This window comes from Podarcis bocagei (genome assembly GCF_964188305.1).
Source record: "Podarcis bocagei genome assembly, chromosome: 13".
Classification (NCBI taxonomy): Eukaryota; Metazoa; Chordata; class Lepidosauria; order Squamata; family Lacertidae; genus Podarcis; species Podarcis bocagei.
Genome location: NC_138138.1, coordinates 31,638,434 through 31,661,816, shown reverse-complemented (window position 1 = coordinate 31,661,816; position 23,383 = coordinate 31,638,434). Strand labels below are relative to the sequence as shown.

At 40.8% G+C, this 23,383-nt stretch overlaps 3 protein-coding genes and 1 pseudogene across 6 annotated transcripts; 1 reads left to right on the top strand and 3 right to left on the bottom strand.

The window, feature by feature from the left end:
• Window positions 1-1,620: 1,620 nt before the first annotated feature.
• LOC308570504 (olfactory receptor 6F1-like) lies at window positions 1,621-7,126 on the top strand. 3 transcript variants are annotated; one of them, XM_081165405.1, is made up of 3 exons: window positions 1,621-1,680; window positions 3,460-3,619; window positions 5,763-7,126. In XM_081165405.1, the coding sequence occupies exons 2-3, from the start codon at window positions 3,602-3,604 to the stop codon at window positions 6,726-6,728; spliced, it is 984 nt and encodes a 327-aa protein (XP_081021531.1). In that variant the 5' UTR covers window positions 1,621-1,680; window positions 3,460-3,601; the 3' UTR covers window positions 6,729-7,126. The 3 variants fall into 3 exon arrangements, with proteins under 3 accessions (XP_081021531.1, XP_081021530.1, XP_081021532.1); XM_081165404.1 differs by lacking the exon at window positions 1,621-1,680 and adding an exon at window positions 1,753-1,909; XM_081165406.1 differs by lacking the exons at window positions 1,621-1,680; window positions 3,460-3,619 and adding an exon at window positions 3,058-3,346.
• Window positions 7,127-8,985: 1,859 nt separating this feature from the next.
• Window positions 8,986-10,812, bottom strand: LOC308570523 (olfactory receptor 5V1-like; annotated as a pseudogene). The gene has a single exon. The product of its transcript is annotated as an olfactory receptor 5V1-like (transcript).
• A 4,197-nt stretch (window positions 10,813-15,009) lies between these two features.
• LOC308570514 (olfactory receptor 10A4-like) lies at window positions 15,010-16,609 on the bottom strand. Its single transcript, XM_081165417.1, has one exon. It carries the CDS (start codon window positions 15,970-15,972, stop codon window positions 15,016-15,018), a length of 957 nt encoding a protein of 318 aa, XP_081021543.1. The 5' UTR covers window positions 15,973-16,609; the 3' UTR covers window positions 15,010-15,015.
• Window positions 16,610-21,746: 5,137 nt separating this feature from the next.
• On the bottom strand, window positions 21,747-22,571 carry LOC308571710 (olfactory receptor 10A7-like; the record flags this gene model as incomplete). Its single annotated transcript, XM_081167349.1, has 1 exon — window positions 21,747-22,571. The coding sequence occupies one exon, from the start codon at window positions 22,569-22,571 to the stop codon at window positions 21,747-21,749; it is 825 nt and encodes a 274-aa protein (XP_081023475.1).
• Between the last annotated feature and the right edge of the window lie 812 nt (window positions 22,572-23,383).

The following is a 23,383-nucleotide window of genomic DNA, read 5'->3' as shown; positions in this document are numbered from 1 at the left end:
GCTACAGTTTGAGAACATACTGTGTATGTGTGTAAAATGCACAGTAATAAAAGCTTTTCAGATATTATTGTAGTTTGAACTAGAAAGCAGCAACTATTTTTAAAAAGTAAGAAGAATAAAGTTCTCTCAGTTAAATCCCATCTCATTCCTCCCACCACTTCTTACCTTCACAGGTGCAACCCTGCTGCAGAAAGAAAATTTGTTTCAGCATAGGAGACATTTAAGAACATCTGAATTCCTCCCAGAAAAACTAACTGAGTAATGCAAAGTGTGTTGGACAGATGCTGGTCCCCAATGGGCAATTAACTATGAAACAACTTGAATTGAAGTTGGGAACTGCAGCATCAAAGCCTTCAAATACCATTCATTCATTTATTTATTTATTCATAACTGCTTTATACTTCACTTTTAACAATACAAATTGTTCTAAAGGTGGCTTACAAGTAAAAATAAAATTCAATGATATAAAGGACAATATCACAAAGAAATACTTTAAAACTGTCAGGAGAGACCTTCTTGTAATTCCATTGTATGATGCAGTGGTGCAAGAAGGGGCCCTTTTTGTGGTTGTGTATTCCTTTCTGGAATGTCCACTCCATGAAAATGCATCTGGCACTGATTTCTGATGGTGGTTAAATATGCTCCGTTTACTTTTCTGGTTTTCAGAGGAGGATAGGCAATGTTGCCAGTAGGCATTTGAATATTACCTGTTATATTTGAAACTGTTATTGTGCATTTTTAATGTTTTAAAATTGTTGTTTTTTAAACAAAACAAAACACAAAACACTGGTAATTGGTTGATATAATTAGTGTTAACTTTTTTGATGTTTATGTTGGTATTCTCTTGAAATGATCTCATCTCCATGTGATGAAAGGCATATTTATAAATCTAAATAAAGGAATAAAAACTCTTCAGGATCCTTTCCATAATTGGTGGTACCTGACCCTCTGAAAGGAGGTAGAACAGGACCTCTACTATTTGTGGTCATTCCCCATTTCATAGGACCACATTCACTGATCATAGTTCATGGATGCTGGGACCTGGAATCCTGCAACCTCGAGAGAACACAGATACTCCATTATTGTTCTGAAGTATGAGTGTCTTGTTTAGGAAAAATAACAATGTGTGCTATTCCTGACCAGTGTTGGATGAACTGCTTTTCAGGCAGAGGGTTCCATGTTCAATCTCCAGATATCTCATCAAATATAACAATACCACTAAGAAATTCAGGAACTCTTTATTTCCAGCAGGAGTGCAAAATCTAAATGACAAATCAGTTGATTTTAAACCTCCCACTGATTAAATTTTATTAGGATCTTTTTGTTTTGGTATACAAAATGTACATTAATTTTAATACAGATTCTGGGAAAAATAGTGCTAAAGAGATCTACTCCACTAGCACAAGCAAACAAATCTTCTAATATGCAATGATAGCACCACCAAAATATCCTCAGATGATGCAAGGGCCTAGGCAGGAATATGTAGGGAAAGTCACACACTTTTAGGTACCTAGGTCCTAAACCATTTAGGGTTGTGTAGGTAAGATTGCTGGCTGAGCCACTTACTGGAAGTGATCACTGTGACTCTGGTAAGTGAGACTTCGGGGAGAAGGTAGGAGGTGCTTTCCCAACTGCTTCCCCCCAACTGTCTAAACCTCTGGCTAAGCCTTTTAAAAACAGGTAGGCTCCACCTCTGGGCTTTTCTATTGGTCTACCTATTAACCCTTCCTCTCCCCCTGTACAGACATTTCCAAAAGAATGGGCAAAGGCACACCCACTCTCTTGGGGGCCCCCAAAAAAATTTAAAGGGAAAAAAATGGATGTACATTTCCAAAATATAGGCTAAAAAACAAATAAATTAAAACCTACATACAGCAACAGTGTTTTCTGTTGTGTAGGCTCCTATGATGTAAGTACCTAGTAGGTCTGCTAGCCTACTCCCTAAAATATCACCATCACTATTAATATACAGTGGTACCTCAGGTTAAGTACTTAATTCGTTCCGGAGTTCCATTCTTAACCTGAAACTGTTCTTAACCTGAAGTACCACTTTAGCTAATGGGGCCTCCCGCTGCTGCCGCGCCGCCGGAGCCCGATTTCTGTTTTTATCCTGAAGCAAAGTTCTTAACCTGAAGCACTATTTCTGGGTTAGCGGAGTGTGTAACCTGAAGCGTATGTAACCTGAGGTACCATTGTACTTCTTCTTAATTGTATTTCAATATTAATAAACTTCAACTGGACATATAAAGGGCCCTATTACCTTCAGTAACTTAGGGCCTCATCAAACCTAAATCCGGCCCTGGTCCCAAGCCAAGCTCAGCTGAATACATGCCAGTATAACTTGCTCGTCCTGATACAGCAGGGGCTCAGGTGAAGTTGGCTGAGATGAGGCCATTGTAAGTCCCCAGAAGAGGCATTATGGGGGTGAAACCAGAGAAGGGGGAATTTGACTACAGTAGATCCTAAGCCCATTCAGCTATGTCAGATGACATGGCAACCTGGCATAGAACACTATTTCAAAGCCTTGTTTTTCCCTTTCCGAAGCTCAGTGGAGCACCAGTAGCCCAACCGGCTGAACTTTACACCTTTGTTACTTTATACCTAATCAACTTACACTGGCTTGCATTACACCATCTTCTTGTGCAAAGGATTGTTCCTCTGTAAATGGAGTAGACATTGTTAAGTTTAGTTTTGGCCCTCAGCCACTACTCCACATTGGCTCATTTACCTTCTTTTTCCATTCCCCAAACTCTTAAATTGATTGGCTCTCAGGAGACACACATGCACACCAAACACTATGATATTTTCGTAGGCTTCAAGAAATCACCACATCAGACTGAATAAAGTGCAGAGAATATTGGGCTCACTTCATATTAATTTACTAGGTCTCTTTTCAAATCATTTCTCCCCACCCCAAGACTTTTTAAACTATATTTTTAGAATCATTGAATACATTTCTTTTATTAGTTCCTAGTGAATTTTATCTTTTACTCCTGCAAAGCCCAGCTTCAGCAAGAACATGGGTATGCAAACTAAGTCCCAGGGGCTGGACCCAATCGCCTTCTAAATCCGGTCCTGGACGGTCTGGGAATCAGTGTGTTTTTACATGAGTAGAATATGTCCTTTTATTTAAAATGCATCTCTGGGTTATTTGTGGGGCATAGGAATTCATTTTTTTCTTCAAAATATAGCCCGGCTCCCTATGAGGTCTGAGGGACAGTGGACTGGCCCCCTGCTGAAAAAGTTTGCTGACCCCTAGTCAAGAAGTATAGAAGAGACAGCGAAATAAGAAGACTATTGCTGTTATATTTGGTTTTTGGGTTCCTAAGCAAACTAGTCCAAAAAGGTATGTTCTGTTTTTCATCTATAGCAGTCCAGTGGTATTTGCCATCCAAAACTATCTAATACCAGTGCTACAAAAGTGACTCCTGTTATGTATAGCATCTTGCCTCCTTTCAGGTCTGACTGCAAACAGCAGAAAGATCTGGAATTTGTCAGGGCCCCAACAGTGCCAAAGGGCGAATCACCCCAACACCACTGCAATTGTGACATTTCACATTTAATCCAAGAGGGCCAGCAACAGTGAAAATTCCTACCCTGCATGGCTCACCTTTTTCAGGTAAATGGTCTTCACTGAGATACCTCTACCTAACATGTCCCCAGATCCAGATCCAGTACTGCCAACCTTGAATCTTTTTTGATGACAGTCATACCTTGGGTTGCGAATGTGATCTGTGCAGGAGGCACGTTCGCAACCTGCAGCGTTCACAACTTGCAGCGCTGCGTCTCTGCATGCACGTGACGTCATTTTGCACTTCTGCATGCAAGAGCACTGAAACCCGGAAGTAACCCATTCCGGTACTTCTGGGTTTGGTGCGGTCCACAACCTGAAAATGCGCAATCCACAGCATTCATAACCCGAGGTATGACTGTAATGTTCACAGAGTATCCAAGTGGCTGTATCTCTATCTTGTTACAGGTAGAAGTCTGAATGATATTGACAAGTCTTCTTTCTCTCAGACCTGAAATTTGAACCTGGAGATGTAGACAGTTTTGGATACATAACCCTCCTGGATTGCACCTACCTTCTATAAATTGAATATTCATAAATGGTCGACTTTATGCTTTTGCCTAATGCTATCATAAATATTGTTTTTATTGGGTTTATTATTATTATTATTATTATTATTATTATTATTATTATTAATACCCCACCCATCTGTCTGGGTTTCCTTTTTGAAATGGAGTCAGTTATTTAGTGCACTCTCTTGAAACATGCTACGTCAGACCATTGGTCCAGCTAGCTCAGCATTGTGCATGCTGACTATTGGAGACTGAATCTGGGACTTTCAAAGGAGGAAGAATATGGGTTGGGGATGACCAAGGTTATTTGGGGATTACTCAGCTAGTGTCAATACTCTTTAACTGAACCTATGTTAAAGTCAAGATGTCATACAACAGATGACATCCTACCACACAGTAAAAAGAAAAAGGCTAAGGTGATTTTGCTGCTAGGGATATTGTTAATCAACAGGAGAGATGTTATTTTAAAAGGAGGAGGAGGAGGAAGAGAACACACAGAGAGAAAGTCCTGCTGACACATCCTGAGCACACAGAGAAAAGAAATAGCCTATACTACCATGTGCAAAGGCAGATTAAGTAACATTGTACCAAATATCAGGGAGGCAAAATATAACGGTTGCAGTTTTCAATGAATCAGTTCCAGGCTAACTTGCTTGTAGATTCTATTTTTAAATAAAAATAACACAAGGAAATGAAAGCAAATGAAGCTTCCTTTTGTTTTTGCCATGGCACAGTCCTGGGGGAAACACCTTACTTCCAGGTGTTAACAATACCTCAAAGGATCTCATCATTGTCTGATATCATTGCCAACATTTATTTCTTATTGTGCCACTTGAAATATTTCATATAAAGCAGAAATAAGATATGGCTAATACAGTGGTACCTCGGGTTAAGAACTTAATTCGTCCCAGAGGTCTGTTCTTAACTTGAGGTACTACTTTAGCTAATGGGGCCTCCCGCTACCGCTGTGCCGCCACACCGCTGTCGCATGATTTCTGTTCTCATCCTGAAGCAAAGTTCTTAACCCAAGGTACTATTTCTGGGTTAGCGGAGTCTGTAACCTGATGCATCTTTAACCTGAAGCATCTGTAACCCGAGGTACCACTGTATTGTATTAGTGAGAAATTATTACCTTAAATGTTTATTGATTTATCATAAACATATGCACAAAGTAACACATAAACATATAAACCATAACGGAACCATACACAGAGCATACTGAGCATAAAAAAAGACAGAGATGCAGTTACATATACCTACATTTTTAAGATGAGTCTATAAAGTACAGCTACAATGAGAAGTGAGTTATGGGAGTAGTACTTATATGACTCTGTTTAGTTATATAATCACAAATGCAGACCAGTTCACATTGAAACTGTTCAGTTTGGCTTGAACCCAGACAGCAGGTCTATGTCTAACCAGACTTTCAGATAGCACAATCAAATATTGGATCTACATTTAGAGAATGAACCCTTCACTGGTGGTGGAGGAGTGTCGATTAATTTATTAAAGTTTTGATTTGCTAATCTCCTAATTTCTCAGATGTTTCAACCAAACCTCCAAGTTCACCTCAGCATTTCACTTGACTAACATTGACCATATCATTAAAATGTGAGAATGCAGTGCAAACATTTATAGCTCACTATCACCATGACTGCTTATTCACATTTGTTTTCTAGATGGAAGATGACACAGTCTTGGAGCAGTTAAATTACACAGGAGTAACAACATTCATCATTGCTGGTTTCACAGGTACTAAGAAGTTACAAGTTATATATTTCATCACATTCCTTCTCATATATCTCCTTACACTTTGGGGAAACATAATCCTGCTTATCACACTAAAGACAGAATCGAGTCTCCACACACCGATGTACTTCTTCCTGAGCAATCTTGCTATCCTGGAGATTGGTTACACCTCAGTCACTCTCCCTAAACTTCTGGCAATATCCTTAGGAAGATCTAAGGCTATCTCTCTAACAGCATGCCTTGTGCAGTCATATTTCTTCTTCTTTCTGGGTTCCACAGAGTGCTTCCTACTTGCTGTTATGGCTTATGACCGTTATCTTGCCATATGCAACCCACTGAGATACTCAACACTGATGTGCAGTAGAATGTGTATCTACTTAGCTTTAGCTTCCTGGGTGACTGGATTCCTAAATCCTTGCCCATCTACCATCTTAGTTGGCAGGTTGCACTTCTGCGGCAACATCATTGACCATTTCTTCTGTGATGTCCCTCCACTGCTCAGCCTGTCATGTACTAACACGTACATCAGCAGAACCATCATCTTCATCAGTTCAGCTGTCATAGTATTAGGAACTTTTCTGTTGACCATGCTTTCTTATGTCTGCATCCTGGCAACCCTCCTAAGGATGTCCTCAGCAAAAGGACGGCAGAAGGCCTTTTCCACCTGCACTGCCCACTTGACTGTAGTTTCACTCTACTATGGAACCGTTATCTTCATATATGTCAACCCCACAGGCCAGAACTCAATGGAAGTTAACAAGGTGGTCTCATTTATCTACAGTGTGGTGACCCCCATGCTCAACCCAATCATCTACAGTTTGAGAAATGAAGATGTTAAGAAAGCTTTAAAAAAAATAATGCTTAGGAGATTCTGCCCTGGAAGACAAACATTTTAGAAACAGAAGCTTGGCTTTAATGTGATTTAATAATTTATAGAAGTTAACTGAAAGTTGCTCCAAAATCTCCCTCTGGTTGGGCAATCTAAGACTGTGCACATCCTTAAAAATAACGAAGTACACTATCTATTTAGAAATCTTGAGTTTGTTTGTTTGCTTTTCCTCCGCTGTTTAGAATTCCCAGGCAACACTGGGCACTTTCTGCTAGTTAATTTATATGCTTAATCTGTGTATATTCATAGTTACTGTATTCCTAATGTGAGCTGGTAGTAGTAGTCGTTCTTGTAGTTCTTCTTTTTTGCTTTCTTCTTTCTTTCTCTCTTCCTCTCCCCTTCTCTATGTTAAATTTTCAAATAAAAAATCAGTTTAAAATTATTGGCTCATTTTTTGAGATTAAAGGGAACAAATAGCACATAATGTCTAGGAAGTCCTAAAAGGCATGCAAAGTCTTAGATATGTGGGACAACCTACTGGGTGATTAGAACTCCAGTTTTTGCTGCCTTTCTGGTATTGGGTTGGGGGGGGGTATTCTTGCATCCCATACCTTTGAAGACAAAATGTGTGTCTGATGGGCTGACTTCAGATTGGAGAGTCACAAGTCATGCAGGCTTGCCCTGAACTGCTGCTGAGAAATCCAGACTGCTATGGAAATTATTACTACTACTCATCCTCCATTACAGTTATTACCATGCTGTCACACAAGACTCCTAGTGCTCCCAGGAGCTCTACTCATCTGCCCCACACCATCTTGGTTCTCATTCAAATATCCTCTCCAACTTTACAGATCCTTCTTTTTCTATAGATGCTCAGTGGAAGATCAGTGGGGAATTGCCTATAACCTGCTTGACATCGAAACCACTGCAGTTTTGTATATTATGTGAATTGGTGAGAGATGGTTCACTGAGATATATGTGGCCCTGTTTAGGTCAATAAGTTTTCACTTGCATATTCTGTGTAATATCAACCCAAGACTAAGCTGGTGTTGTAGGGATGCGGCAGCAAAGTATCTATCTTAGGTAAAGGTAAAGGGACACCTGACAGTTAAGTCCAGTCGCGAACGACTCTGGGGTTGCGGCGCTCATCTCGCTTTATTGGCCGAGGGAGCTCGTGTTTGTCCACAGACAGCTTCCGGGTCATGTGGCCAGCATGACTAAGACTAACATGGAAGCACCATTTACCTTCCCGCTGGAGTGGTACCTATTTATCTACTTGCACTTTGACGTGCTTTCGAACTGCAAGGTGGGCAGGAGCTGGGACTGAGCAATGGGAGCTCACCCCCGTCGTGGGGATTTAAACCGCTGACCTTCTGATGAGCAAGCCCTAGGCTCTGTGGTTTAGACTACCATTCTACCACTAATGGCATTCAATATCTATTTGCCTTGGAGTGGTTTCAGATATGCTCCTGGAAAGCATCTAGACATGGCCAGGAATGCGTTCTGCTACTATAAACTGAAGCGAATCCTGTAGTGTTGACATAGCAAGTATACATGCTTTTGTATTATTTAGAGTAGCATTGGTACTGTATATATGAAAGTTTTGATATTTCTCTCCCATTAGAAACATTCCTGTATTAATAAAGTGGAATGTAAAATATAGTAGTCGGATCTTTATGTATTTCACATATTAACAGACATCATTAGTGACCATCTTCAACCATGAAGTAATAGTATGGATGTTGCTTGTTTATTTTCATTTCATCTATGAAACATCTTTCCATGAAACATCTCAAAGCCATTAAAAATAAAAATGTCATAAAAAACATCATTCAAAACATCAAAAATAAAAACACATGCATAAACTATTTCAAATGCAATAGAGATACTGACTGGGATTAGAATTTCTACTTGAAAGCCTTCATGGGGAAGGCAGGTATTCAGCACATGGTAAAAAGGCAGTAGAGATGGTTCTTAGAATCACAGAATTGTAGAGTTGGAAGGGATCCCAAGAGCCATCTAGACCAATTTCCTGCAATGCAGGAATCTCAACTAAAGCATGCCTGATAGATGGCCATCCAACTTCTGCTTAAAAACCTCCAGTGAAAGAGAGTGCACAGCTTCCTGAAGTAAACTCTTCCACTGCTGAACAGCTCTTACTGTCACAAAGCTATTCCTGGTGTTTAGTCAGAATCTCCTTTCTTGTAACTTGAAGCCATTGGTTTGAGTCCTACTCTCCAGAGCAGGAGAAAACAAGCTTGCTTCTTGTCTGATATGTAATGGGAGAGAGTTCCAAAGGGTGGGTGCTGCCACCCTAAAGGTTCTGTATCATGGAAAATGAACCTCCTGAAGAGATTGCATCTGCAGAAGGCCTATAATCTATGCTTGCAAAAGAATTTCACAACAAATGCCCAGGGAGAGGAATTTCATGGTGAATGGTTCAGCACTGCAACTCAGCCCACTGTTTTTCTCTTCCAAACCGTACTGCACACTACTTTTCAGACTTTCATAGAATCATAGAATCATGTAATTGTAGACTTGAAAGGTACCCCAAGGATCATCTAGTCCAACCCCCATTGATGACAGATGGCAACCCAACCTCTGCTTTATAATCTCCAAGGAAGAAGAGTCCACAACCTCCCAAGTATATCATGTTCTCAGACTTTGGTCCTTTGCCAAATATCAAAACATAAAAATCAGCCCATTGGGACAGATCTTTCAGTGTAGGTGTGTTAAACTATGGAACTCACTCCCGCAGGAGGCACTGCTGACCACCAACTTGGATGGCTTTAAAAGTGGATTAGACCAGTTCATGAAAGAGATAGCTATCAATGGTTACTAACCATGATGTCTATGCTCCACCTCCACAGCTGGAGGCAGCAAAGACTGCAAATTCTAGTTGATGGAAACCACAGAAGGGGAGAGTCCTTTTGTGCTCATGTTCTGCTCCCTGGTTTCTCACAGGCATCTAGCTGGCCACTGCGAGAACAGTGTACTAGATGAGCTACTGGTCCAATCTGACAAGATTATTCTTATATTCTTACGTCTTTATAGTGATAGTATGGGTCTTCAGATCTCTTCAACTGATCTTCAGGTCCTTGAGGTTTCAGTTAAGGAATCTAAATTCCAAGGGAAGGTATTCTCAGCAGAAACTTTCTCATTGCCAGCTTCACTTCCTTGTTCCGTAGGCTGTAAATAATTGGGTTGAGTGTTGGCGTTAAGAGACTGTACAAAACCCCCACAAGCTGATCCCTTTCAAGTGAGTAGCTGGAGGTAGGACGGACATATGTAAATATGCTGGAGCCATAGAACAGAATCACAACTGTGAGATGGGAAGCACAGGTGGAAATGGCTTTGTGGCGCTGTCCTTTCTGGCGGCTGCTTAAAATGGCATGAAGGATGAATGTGTATGAGACCAGGGTGAAGAAGAAAGGGCTAAGGCCTACAAACACACCCACTGTAAGAAGGGTTGCCTCATTGACTGACGTGTCAGAGCATGAAATACTCAACAATGGTGGAATATCACAGAAAAAATGACTAATTCCATTAGATTGGCAGAAAGACAGGCGAAATGTGAGTGTTGTGTGGAGAGAAGCATTGAGGAAGCCACAAGTCCAGGATATAGCAGCCAATTGAAGGCAAATATATTTATTCATGAGTTTTGTATAGCCCAATGGATGGCATATGGCAAAATAGCGGTCCAGAGCCATAGAAGCCAGAAGGAATCCTTCGGTGCCCACCAAGGCAACAAGGAAAAACAACTGTGCAGCACAACCCATGAAGGAAATGACTGGGGATTCAGCCTAGAGATCTGCTAGCATTTTTGGTACTGTCACAGAGATGTAGCAGATGTCAAGGAAAGAGAGGTTGCCAAGGAAGAAATACATGGGGGTGTGTAGAGACCGATTTAACACAGTCATGGTGAGTATGAGTGAGTTTCCCAAGAAGCAGACAGTATACATAGTGAGGAACAGGATGGCAAGGAAGGTCTTTCCTTGTGTGATATTTACAAATCCCAGGAGTATGAATTCCAAGATGCATGTTTCATTCTCAGAGGAAGTTGATCTCATGGTGTTTAATCTGAATATTACAAATGCAAGAATATTTCAGTCATTTCAATGTCATGCAGCAAAAAATTATCCTATATAGATATTTTTTAGTGTTACATATAAAGCTGCACTAAAGCTGCACTATTTCTATATTCTTAAAGGGAGCTAACTTGTACCCTGTTGGCATAAATTGACAACCTGCAGGTTTTTACTTAAGAAAGTGATCCAACTGATTATCCAGTTGATAATAATTGATAATAATTGATTATTCAATTGATAATAATGTTTGCAGATTGATCTTGATTAAAAATATTTCTTTGAGTGACCTTGTTTTTGCTTTAGCTATAGATGGAGCAGTGCCCTCTAGATCTTGTTGGACTACAACTATCATCATAGTTTTCAGACCTAGCTGAATCATAGTTTTCAGACCTAAGTGCATAAAGGATTGCAGGCTAAAGATGCAATTCTATATTCACTTTACATGGGAATAAGCCTCACTGAATGTAACGGGACTTTGTTCTGAGTTGCATTAATAGGATTAATAAGTCCATCTAACAAGAACATTGTCTACTGATCCTTTTCTGGTGTAAAAAAGAAAGAAACAAGCACTTACTTTTGGAGGACTGCTGATCATTGTAGGTAAAGGATATGGTCAGCCTATCCTATTTAATGCACCTATGAAATAGCTAGGGATGTCCAATTCCAGAAGCTGTGTGTGTGTGTGTGTGTGTGTGTGTGTGAGAGAGAGAGAGAGAGAGAGAGAGAGAGAATGATTCTCATCTTAAAGGATTTTAAAGTGTGCAGACATGATACCCCATTGGCATCATTATTTGAAGCAAATCATTGTCCCCAGAGAAGTTGAAACTGCTGCTTTGGGTATAAAAATTGGGTTTCTCCTATGGGGCCAAAATGATTAATTATAAAGCGATATTGCACTTCCATTATCTAAGATTCTGCACATCCATGAGTTAGTAAACAGAACAATGTATTTATTTTATTTATCATTAAATTTATATTCCCCCTTTCCCACAATGGAACTCATGGCAGCAAACAACAAGCCAAAAAATAATAAGTTGGTGTGTGTGTGTGTGTGTGTGTGCACGCGCACACACACACACACACACACACACACACTACATCACAGAGAAAGACAATGCAGCTTTCCAAAGCAAAGTCGTAACATGCAGGTATAGATAACTGTGAGCAGGTATCATAAATTGTAGTCGAGTTCTCACAAAGAGAATATTAAGAAATAAACCTTTAGCTGGACTGTATCACTTCTACCTTCTGGTGGTGCTAGAGATGACAGAATGCAGGTTCTTCTTCTTCTTCTTCAAAAACAAACAAACAAACAAACAAACAAACAAACAAACAAACAAACCTTCCACAATGAATATGTCTGAAAAAAGGTTAGGTGTGTGCACTCCTAGCAAAAATGCCCCCCCTCTTTGTTCAAGGAATATTTGTAAGGATCATCAAACCTTATACCAATCTGAAAAGGTGCCATTCAGAAATAGCTCATGACAATACTGTCTGTCAGAACTAGGTCTATGAGTAAATATATCTTAAATATTTATTAACCAAAGTTGCGTGTCGAGGTCCCCAATCCACCCCCAAAATAACTCACAACGGACACGTAATTTTTGTTTAAGATTTTTGGCATGATTTTGGCCACAACTTTATTAAAATACAAACCGTGAGTGGTTGTTTAGGCATTATAAAAAAATTCCTTCCAGTAGCACCTTAAAGACCAACTAAGTTAGTTCTTGGTATGAGCTTTCGTGTGCATGCACACTTCTTCAGATACACTGAAACAGAAGTTGCCAGATCCTTCTATATAGTGAGAAGGTGGGGAGGGGTGTTACTCAGAAGGGTGGTGGGAATGAGAGATAGGCAGATAGCTGAGAGAGCCTCTTGACGACTCTTAACGACTGTAATAGGTCTACAGGAAAAGGCAAGGGGTGGGAAGGTGAGAAATGGTTTAGTCATGTATAGTGAGATAAGAATCCAATGTCTTTGTTCAGCCCAGGTCTTTTCATGGTTTTAAGTTTGGTAATGAGTTGTAATTCAGCAGCTTCTCTTTCCAGTCTATTTCTGAAATTCCTTTGTAGTAAAACAGCTACTTTGAGATCTTGTATAGAATGTCCTGGGAGATTGAAGTGTTCTCCTACTGGTTTCTCTGTTTTGTGATTCTTGATGTCAGATTTATGTCCGTTTATTCTTTGGCGTAAGGTTTGGCCTGTTTGTCCAATATAGAGAGCTGAAGGACACTGTTGGCATTTGATGGCATACACAATGTTAGACGATGAGCAATTAAATAGTCCCGAGATGGTATGTGTGATGTTGTTGGGGCCAGTAATGGTGTTGTCCGGGTGTATGTGGCAGCAAATTTGGCATCTGGGTTTATTGCAGGCTCTGGTGCCAGTGTCTGTGTTAAGTCTGGTTGTAGTATTATTGTGGGTTAGGAGTTGTTTAAGATTGGGTGGCTGTCTGTAGGCAATGAAAGGTCTTCCTCCCAGAGCTTGAGAAAGAGAACTGTCATTGTCCAGGAGAGGTTGTAGATCTCTGATGATGCGTTGTACTGTTTTAACTTGGGAGCTGTATGTGATGACAACATCAACAACATCACACATACCATCTCGGGACTATTTAATTGCTCATCGTCTAACATTGTGTATGCCATCAAATGCCAACAGTGTCCTTCAGGAATCAAGAATCACAGAACAGAGAAACCAGTAGGAGAACACTTCAATCTCCCAGGACATTCTATACAAGATCTCAAAGTAGCTGTTTTACTACAAAGGAATTTCAGAAATAGACTGGAAAGAGAAGCTGCTGAATTACAACTCATTACCAAACTTAAAACCATGAAAAGACCTGGGCTGAACAAAGACATTGGATTCTTATCTCACTATACATGACTAAACCATTTCTCACCTTCCCACCCCTTGCCTTTTCCTGTAAGACCTATTACAGTCGTTAAGAGTCGTCAAGAGGCTCTCTCAGCTATCTGCCTATCTCCCATTCCCACCACCCTTCTGAGTAACACCCCTCCCCACCTTCTCACTATATAGAAGGATCTGGCAACTTCTGTTTCAGTGTATCTGAAGAAGTGTGCATGCACACGAAAGCTCATACCAAGAACTAACTTAGTTGGTCTTTAAGGTGCTACTGGAAGGAATTTTTTTATTTTGACTATGGCAGACCAACACGGCTACCTATCTACTACTGTTTAGGCATTGGTTAAGACTATCTGTCCCCCCCGCCTGGGGACAGAACTGACTTCCGGGCACCACCGAAAGACAGTGCGGGGGAAAGCAAGTTGGGGAGAAATGGAGCTGAGTCACAGACCCTCAATTCTCACCCGCATGCTCCCCGAAGGCCTGCCGGCCCTAGTCCCATTCCAGGGATTGGACGAAAAGATGGCAAGCCCCAGGATTCCTTTAATGGAATTCCCTTTCCGCAGCAACCATGGAGGGGCAGGCCCAGCCTATCCTAACCCCTCCTCCACCAGGTTTATAACCAATGCCTAACCACAACCTTACAAGTTGTGACGATTTGCTATGCAGTAGGCAAAAACAACCCAGCCGGCCAATTTGCCAGTTGGAAAAATTCCTACCAGGCCCCTGCTCAAAGGCAGACGACCCCATGACAGGCATAGCAAGGTCAATGCAACAACCCCTTACTCTAGGGCGGGTGGGCGGGTGATCCGTTGCATGCAGCAAAAGAGAAAGTACAAGGCTGCGTGCAGAGTATTTAAACCTTTTACCCCTCCCACCAAAATTGCAACATAACCTTTGCCCCAGCAACTCAGCAATCCAATCAATGCTCCCTGGCCATCTTGGAGAACTTACCCAGCAACAAAGGGGGTGGCTCAGTAGACCCCACCGCAACACGTGCTCTCCCTGAAGGAGAACACGCTTTTTCAAACATTTTATTATCAATTAAAGTACAACCATCCAAGTCCTTTGCTTTTTTTCAACACCTTATTTGCCAACTGAACTAAATTTCTCCTATACCTCCAGTAGTGGATTTATATACATGAAACTTTTTTCATGCAAAAATAAAAAGTAAAAACCCCTTCGCAATACACAATGAGCATGTCAGAGAGTTGGCTTGAGCCAACCTTCATGTAATATTGTGCCATTCAGAAACAGTTTAATACTCCTCTACAATTGTTCAGACACACAGACTATGAGTGTATATAGGCTTAATATCTATTATCAAGAGTTTTCAAATATTTTATTTTCATGTTACAACTTTCAAACTTTTTTCAAATGTTTAAAATAAGAATTACTCAAATGTTCAATTAGTTGAATCTTGGGCAGAGAAGATTCTTGTAACTGTCTTCTTAAATGCTCCTTTTACTTCTTTATTTCTTAGGGTATATATTATGGGGTTTAAAGCAGGTGTCACAACAGTGTACATAAGAGAAATCATCTTGTCACTCTCCGGAGTGTAGCTGGACTTGGGCCTTAAGTAGGCAAAAAGGGCTGTCCCATAGAATAATGTCACTACTGTGATGTGTGAGGAGCAAGTGGAAAACGCTTTCCTCCTTCCCTCTGCAGAAGGAAGTCTGAGAATGGTTGAAATTATACGGATATAGGAGAGGATGATCAACAGGAATGGACTCATGATGAAAAGGACAGACACTGTCATGACAACAATTTCATTTTTAGTGGTGTCTGTGCATGCCATTTTCACCAGTGGTGGGATATCGCAGAAAAAGTGCTGAATGCGTTTAGAACCACAAAATGGTAAGCTAAAGATCCATGTTGTTTGAGCAACTTCCACTGAAATGCCAATAATCCATGATGCGGCTGCCAGCTGTGTACATACTTGGTGGTTCATGATGACTGTGTAATGCAAAGGATGAGATATGGCAACATAGCGATCATATGCCATGGCTGCCAGAAGGCAGCATTCTGTCAGCCCCAAGATGGTGAAGACATACATCTGGGCTGCACATCCAGCTTTAGAAATGCTTTTATGCTCTGTTAACAAATGTATCAGCATCTGGGGCACCACACTTGTGGTGTAACACATTTCTAAGAATGATAGGTTCACCAGGAAGAAATACATTGGCGTCTGAAGAGAAGGGTTGAGTTTTACAAGCAGAATTATGAGCAGGTTCCCAACTAAGGTGATCATGTATGTTGCCAGAAAAATGAAAAACAGCAAGATTTGCAGTTCAGCTAAGTCTGAAAACCCTACAAGGATGAATTCATTAGGATTGGTCTGGTTCTCTCCTATGTCTTCCATAGAATGGATATCCTATATGGAAGAGGAATAGATTGATACTGGACATTAATTAGATCAAATAAGTATAGTATAGTTACTCAAATACATTGTTTTATTACAGTCCAAAGACCCACAAAAAAATTTCAGAAGCAAAATGCAGGAGAGATACAAAGAAAAGATACCAAGACAGTTACTATGTTTTATCCAGAGCATGTTGATTTCTTTTTCTTATTACCTCTGAGAATTTTTTTGCCACGGTCAGAGTAATATCATTTGACTTAGCTTTGAGAAGACACTCGAGATGGAAGATTTCAGAAATGGGCAAGTGTGGAGGATTCCAAGGAGGAAATTGCAAATACTTTGCTCCTCTGTTATTGTTTTTCTTGCTGCAGCACTATGGTAAATTAATCTCTTTAGCATTTCCTCTCAATCCAGACCTTATGTGTAAACACCATATAATGTATTTGTTTGCCATCACTCAACTAGCCGTTACACAGAGATGGAGGCCTAACAGCCTTTTTTCAGGAGCGCCAGCTAGTGGGAACTGAGGGACCTTGGGTCTCCCCCCCAAAAAAATTAATAAGGGGGTCATGCCCCCTGAATATCCCACAGTGACATGCTCATGCCACGTGTGCAAGCTGTGTGGTGTCTGTGTGTGACGTGAGCACATTGCATGGAGCCAGCCCCCTCAATCGCAAGGGCAAGCCTGTTGTTGTTGTTGTTGTTGTTGTTGTTGTTGTTGTTGTTGTTGTTGTTATTATTATTATTATTATGGAACCAACTGTACTGCAAACTGAGAGCCAAACTCCAAATGTTGCACAAGATCACTAACCCTAATCCTAAATTAATCTTCCTATGTCTCACACCACCACCACCCAAAAAGCAGTGATGGAGAGGAGTGTTGCCTTAGACAGGAGTTGTAGTATTGGGGGATGAGGACTAAGCCATTCCACTCACACCATTTCCTCAGTTTAAAGCTAAACCCCGAGCATAGTTATTACATGGGGCTCAGATTTGGACAGGCACTCACCTTGGATCAGTTTGTTGTCCATACCTCCCAATCAACAATAATTGTGCAACTTGAATTTTCCTGTATGTGATTGAATACCACCTCAAATAAAAACAATCCAGAAGAGCTGCTGATAAGCACACATAAAATACTATAAATTATTTATGCTTATTCAGAAATGTGCAATAGGAAGCACACAGATATGCACAAGTTGATTCTCTTAACTCTTTTCATTTTACTACAAATTAAGGAAGAGTGTCCAGATCTTCTTAACCCACAAATTAGACAGAACCGCTGTCATTGAGATGTAACAAACCTACCTTATTCTTACTTTGCGCAAGAAATAACCACTCTTTCTTCCTTTGAAGTAGCACACTGAGATGCTGCAAACAAATACATGCTAATTTATATCTTCCCATCCTTGATGTAACTAAATTCTTTAGAAAAGCTTTTGGGAATGTTCCACTAATTAATCACTGGGGTCTAGAGAAGTTGCAAAATATTTACACAGTAAATATGAATGATGAAAAAAGTGGGTGAAAAGAAGTTACCTCTAGGGATGTGAGAAATTACAAATGGCTTACATAAATCCCAACATTTTAAGGCACTTAAGACAGTTTATCCATACAATTAAAAATTCACCCATCTGGGAAAAAAATGTGCAGGAAAATAGTCCAGGGGGTGGGGTGGGCTTTCAGCATCTGTAAGCCATGTTGAATTGATTAGAATAAAATGAATGAAGTTGGTAAAACAACCAACAGTTTGAATGTCATACAGGTGCGCACGGTTCCACCCATCATTGTGGGTGCCCACTGCATGTGTTTGATTTCACGTGCGCCTCACACATGATATCACATGGCAGAAGGAGGCCCGATGGGGTCCGTCGTGCCCACAGAAAGGCTCAACCGGGCCTGCTGTGGATGTGATGGGCTCTTTCAGGTCTTCCCGAAGTCTGTTGCTGCAGTAGGAGGGCCCGACAGAACCCATCGCAGCCGCAGCAGGCCCTGTCAGTCCTTTCTGAGGGTGTGATGGGCCCCATCAGGCCTCCTTCCGCTGTGTGGGCTGTGGAATAATGAGGGGACCCGGCCCCTCCTTGAAAATTTTCATGGGGCCTTGGCTCCCATGGCCCCACATAGATGGCACTCCTGATACCATCCATTGTTTCCAGTGTGCTGTGCACATTTCTGAGTTTCACGGGACTCTTCATCCATCTGAGCATTCAAGATCTAAGGAAAGTTGCACAAGATTTCCTTTAATTGTATGTAGAAACTAAGGAACTTCAGGTAGAGGTGTCAAAGTAGCACTAGAGAGTGCTGAGGAAAGGAACAATTCAACACAGTACTGAGGCCAAAGCATAGCTTGCTTTTTGCCTTTATATCAGGGGTTGACAAACTTTTTAAACCAGACAGCACTTTTAATTTGGAGAAAGTGCCAAGCATAACATAGTTGCCATGGGGGGCGGGGAGAGTGTGATGTAACACAAAAATGGCTGCTGTGGGGAAATGGCATGACACAAAATTGTAGAGAGTGCCAGTCCTTTTTTTCTGGGGGGATGCAGGGTTATGCATACCCCTAAACATTTTGTGAATCTAAGTTTGACCTATGTATGAACAGCTGCTGACATGTAGCATTGTATGCAATTGACTCTCCAGTTCAAAAGCAAGGAATAAGCCAGGTAGTGTGGTCCAACCAAGGTCCATGAATTAGCCTTATATGTGAAGAGAAACATGTGAATAGGCTCCTTCCATCACAGGCCTACAGTCTCCAGAAGGCTATCTAAAAGGGAAATTGGCCTTGGGCTGAAAAGTGTTGCCGACTCCTTCAATAAGCAAAAAGAAGTAACAATCCTTTTCGCCCCCTTCCAGATATAGTCTTGGTATTAATTAGAACAATCTGATATGTGCTTATATTTAAATAAATCAAAACATGAAATGGAAAAGAGCTGTGCAAGCTTACCGAGCTCTTTAATATTTTCTCATCTGTATTGCAGGCAAGACAACAAAATCATCCAAAGTAAAGCTATAAAATCAGCAATAGATTACTGAAGGGATGCACAAGAAACAATAGCCTAGTAATCACAAAGAGAATATTAGGAAGTATATAGACAGCACTACTTGTACTTGCAGGTGGTCTTTCAGATGACAGAGGGGGTGGTGTTGGTAGGGTTGGCAAATCTGATATTTTCAGTTGCTCAAATTTCAGTTCTTCATCCCCCCACCCCTCAAACTTAAGTTCCCATCAGTATGCGTTTTGTAATTATTCATGAAAATTCACCAGCATTTTAATATGAGTATGCAACATTTTGTAAAACAATTTTCCGGTATACAATACATATTTAATATCCTATTTAATATCCTTTATGGAGAGCATGTGTTGTGGTGGGGTCTGGCAGGACACCCCCCTTTGTTGCTTGGTGGGATCATCTAGATGGTCATGACAGTGATTCGGCTATTCTGGGTTGTTGGGCAAATTTTGATGTTGCTAATTTGATGGACAGACCAAAGGCTATACATTCCCTGCATGCAGCATGAACGTTCTCTTTCGCTGTATGCATCGGATCACCTACCCACCCTCCCTAATTTTAGGGCTTTTGTGTTTGACCTTGCTATGCCTGTCATGGGGTGTCTGCTTTTGGGGCAGGGGCCTGGTAGGAATTTTGTCCATTTGGCTGATTGGCTGGTGCCATTTGGTTTTTGCCTACTGCATAGCAAATCGTCACAACTTGTAAGGTTGTGGTTAGGCACTGGTTAAAAATTGGTTGATGGAGGGGTAAGGATTGGCTGTGCCTGCCCCTCCAATGCTGGTGCTGCACAGGTATTCCATTAAAGGAATCCAGGGGCTCACCATGCTTTTGTCCGAATCCCTCACAAGGGGCTTGGGCAGCGCAAGAGGCCCTGGGAACATTTGGGGAGATGTGAGGGTCTGGCACCCAGCTCCATTCGCTCCATAGAAATGTTTTCCCTTACTGACTTTTGCAGGGTTACGGATGTCAGTTCTGTCCCTAGGTGGGGACAGATAGTTGTAACCAATGCCTAAGCAACCACTCATATTTTGTATTTTAATAAAGTTGTGGCCACAATTATGCCAAAAACCTTAAATAAAAATTCTGTGTGAATTGTGAATTATTTAGAGGGGTGGCTTGGGGACCTCAACACGCAATTTCAGTTCCTCAAAGTTTCTCATCCCCCAAAAAAACTTAAATTCCCATCAGTATGCATTTTTTAACTATTCATGAAAATTCACCAGCATTTTAATATGAGTATTTCCTATTATGCAACATGTCTATGCATAACATTTTCACTAGTGGTGGGATATCACAAAATAAGTGTTACACAGAATTAGTTAATGGCATTGGGCAGGTCAACAGTAGTACCTCTGAGTTGAATGAAAACCATTATGAAGGAATATTTACAGCCAGAGAAGGTCGTCTCTGAGCTGGGAGTTAGATTGAAAGATAGTGGTTATTGTCTTTTAAGAGTATACAGAAATGTGAGAACTGGAAAGCTGAATTTTAGTATAGGAGTAGTGGAGTTGTGAGGGAATGCTCCACTTAAACCTCAGTTCAGTAGGACAAGGATGTATCTTCTAGTGAGAGAAGAATAATCCCAAACCAATTAGAAGTATCTAAAGATGTATCTGAAGTAGTGTGCATGCACATGAAAGCTCATACCAATAACAAACTTTGGTCTCTAAGGTGCTACTGGAAGGAATTGTTTTATTTTGTTACAGTTAGAAGTGGAATGAGTGCTGATTCCCTTGTCTGATATACTAAATCTACTAGGTAAAAGGTAAAAGACCCCTGGATGGTTAAGTTCAGTCAATGATGGGGGGGGGCGCTCATCTCACTTTTCAGGCCGATTGAGTTGTCGTCTGTCCACAGACAGCTTTCCAGGTCATTTGGCCAGCATGACTAAAGTGCTTCTGGCTCAATGGGACACTGTGACGAGTGCAAGAGTGGATGGAAACACCATTTACCTTCCTGCTGCAGCGGTACCTATTTATCTACTTGCAGTGGTACACTCTCACACTGCTAGGTTAGCAGAAGCTGGGACAGAGCAATGGGAGCTCACCGTGTTGTGTGGATTCAAACTGCAGATCTTCTAATTGACAAACCCAAGAGGCTCAGTGGTTTAGACCACATGCCTAACCACTAAGTCTACTAGAGATGTCTAAAGGTTGGGAATATGAAGGATAATTGGCAGATTAGAACTCACCTGACAGAAAGTACCAACCTGTTTCAGAATCCCAAGTTATTGAAAGCTAAACTGTACCATGCCTGTGATTAGTTTAAGTAACTGAATAAAATCAAAGCTGTACACCTACCAACTTATTGAAAAGTCCTTGACATCTGATGAGTTCAGTGTGTATATAGTTTGCTGTTTCTTTGAAGATTTCCAAATCCCATGGTATTTCTGTTTACCATTCTTGTTGTGAATGAAATCCTTTTTCTGTTAAATTTCATACAGTGAGTCTCCAAGTATGAGGGTTTTTTAAAGGGGAAAAAGACACTACAAGTCAAAGTCTACTAGTCATGCTGTACAGGTTCCTGTACAGCAAACAGTATTAAGAAAACTAATAATCAAAGCAGGTATAGATTTATGCTTAACCCAAAGAATCACTCCAAAATTATCACAGAGGTACAGGCAATTTAGGTTGGAGTCAGGCTTTTTTCTGTAATAACTGTTATAAATTAGACCTTAACAATATACTTAAAGCCCCTTAATCTCTAATGATATGTCCTATGTTTGTTGATTTTTCTTGTTGCCATACTCCATGGTTCAGATTTTCAACTTGTTGGGTTCTGTACAGAGAGCAACCGTGAAACTGTCTTCTTAAATGCTCCCTTCACTTCTTTATTTCTTAGGGTATATATTATGGGGTTCAAAAATGGACTGACAACTGTGTACATAAGAGAAATCATTTGGTCACTTCGTGGACTATAGCTGGACTTGGGTATTAAGTAGGTGAAGAGGGCTGTCCCAAAAAATAGTGTCACCACCATGAGGTGTGAGGAGCAAGTGGAGAAGGCTTTTCTCCTTCCCTTAGCAGAAGGAAGTTTGAGGATGGTTGAAATTATACGGATGTAGGAGAGGATGATCAGTAGGAAAGGACTCATGATGAAAATAGTAGACACTGCCATGACAAGAATCTCATTTTTGGAGGTGTCTGTGCATGCCCTTTTCACCACTGGTAGGATATCGCAGAAGAAGTGCTGGATGTGTTTAGAACCACAGAAGGGTAAACTGAAGTTCCATGCTGTTTGAACAATTTCTACTGAGATGCAAGAAATCAATGATGCAGCTGCAAGCTGCACACATACCCGGGTGTTCATGATTATTGTGTAGTGCAATGGGTGGCATATGGCAACATAGCGGTCATATGCCATAGCTGCCAAGAGGCAACATTGTGTCAGCCCCAGCACGGCGAAGGCATACATCTGGGCTGCACATCTTGCTAGGGAGATCCTTTTATGCTCTGTTAACAAATGTACCAGCATCTGGGGCACCACACTAGTGGTGTAACACATTTCAAAGAATGATAGGTTCACTAAGAAGAAGTACATGGGAGTCTGAAGAGAAGGGTTGAGTTTTATGAGCAGAATAATGAGCATGTTTCCCAGCAAGGTGATTATGTATGTCACCAGAAAAACAAAAAACAGCAAGATTTGCAGTTCAGCAAGATATGAAAACCCCTCCAGAATGAACTCATTCAGATTGGTCTGGTTCTCACCTAGTTGTTCCATAGAATGCTTAACCTGTATGGAAAAGGAAAAGATATATACAAATCATGTATTAAATCAGGTAATTATAGTAGAGCTAGCTGGAGCATACAAAAGGCCCATCTAGTGCATAATCCTATTCTCACCATGGCAAAACAGAAGCCTACAGGAAACCCTCAAACAGGACAAATGAGGATTACTGTCTGTGACAATGGAAGTAAGATAAAGCCATTATGACTAGCAGCCATTGAAAATTTCTTGAATGTGATTGGTCTGGAGGCAAAAATTATACCACATTTTTACAAATTCCTTCTCAGAGTTTGGAGTTCTTAATTAATGGGCTTTCCCCCCTGAAAGGTAGTGTGCTGAATGAAGATTTCATTGATTTGAAAGCTGCATTTGATTCAATCTCTCAAGTAGGACTGTGAGGTAAATTGAACTCTTCAAGTATAGATAAAAGATTATTGTTCTGGATTAAATGGCGATATAAAAACACTGTGTTGAAAGTGCATTGCTCTACAAATGGGCAGCTCACAGGATTTGTACCAGCCACAAAGGGAGTTAAGCAAAGGTTGTATCCTATCTCCCACATTGTTAATTTATATATAAATGACATTGTCTGGAGTTTAACATCTCCAGAGTATCATGCCCCTAAAGTAGCCACAAATGCCATCTCTATATTCTTATATGCAAATGATGCAGTA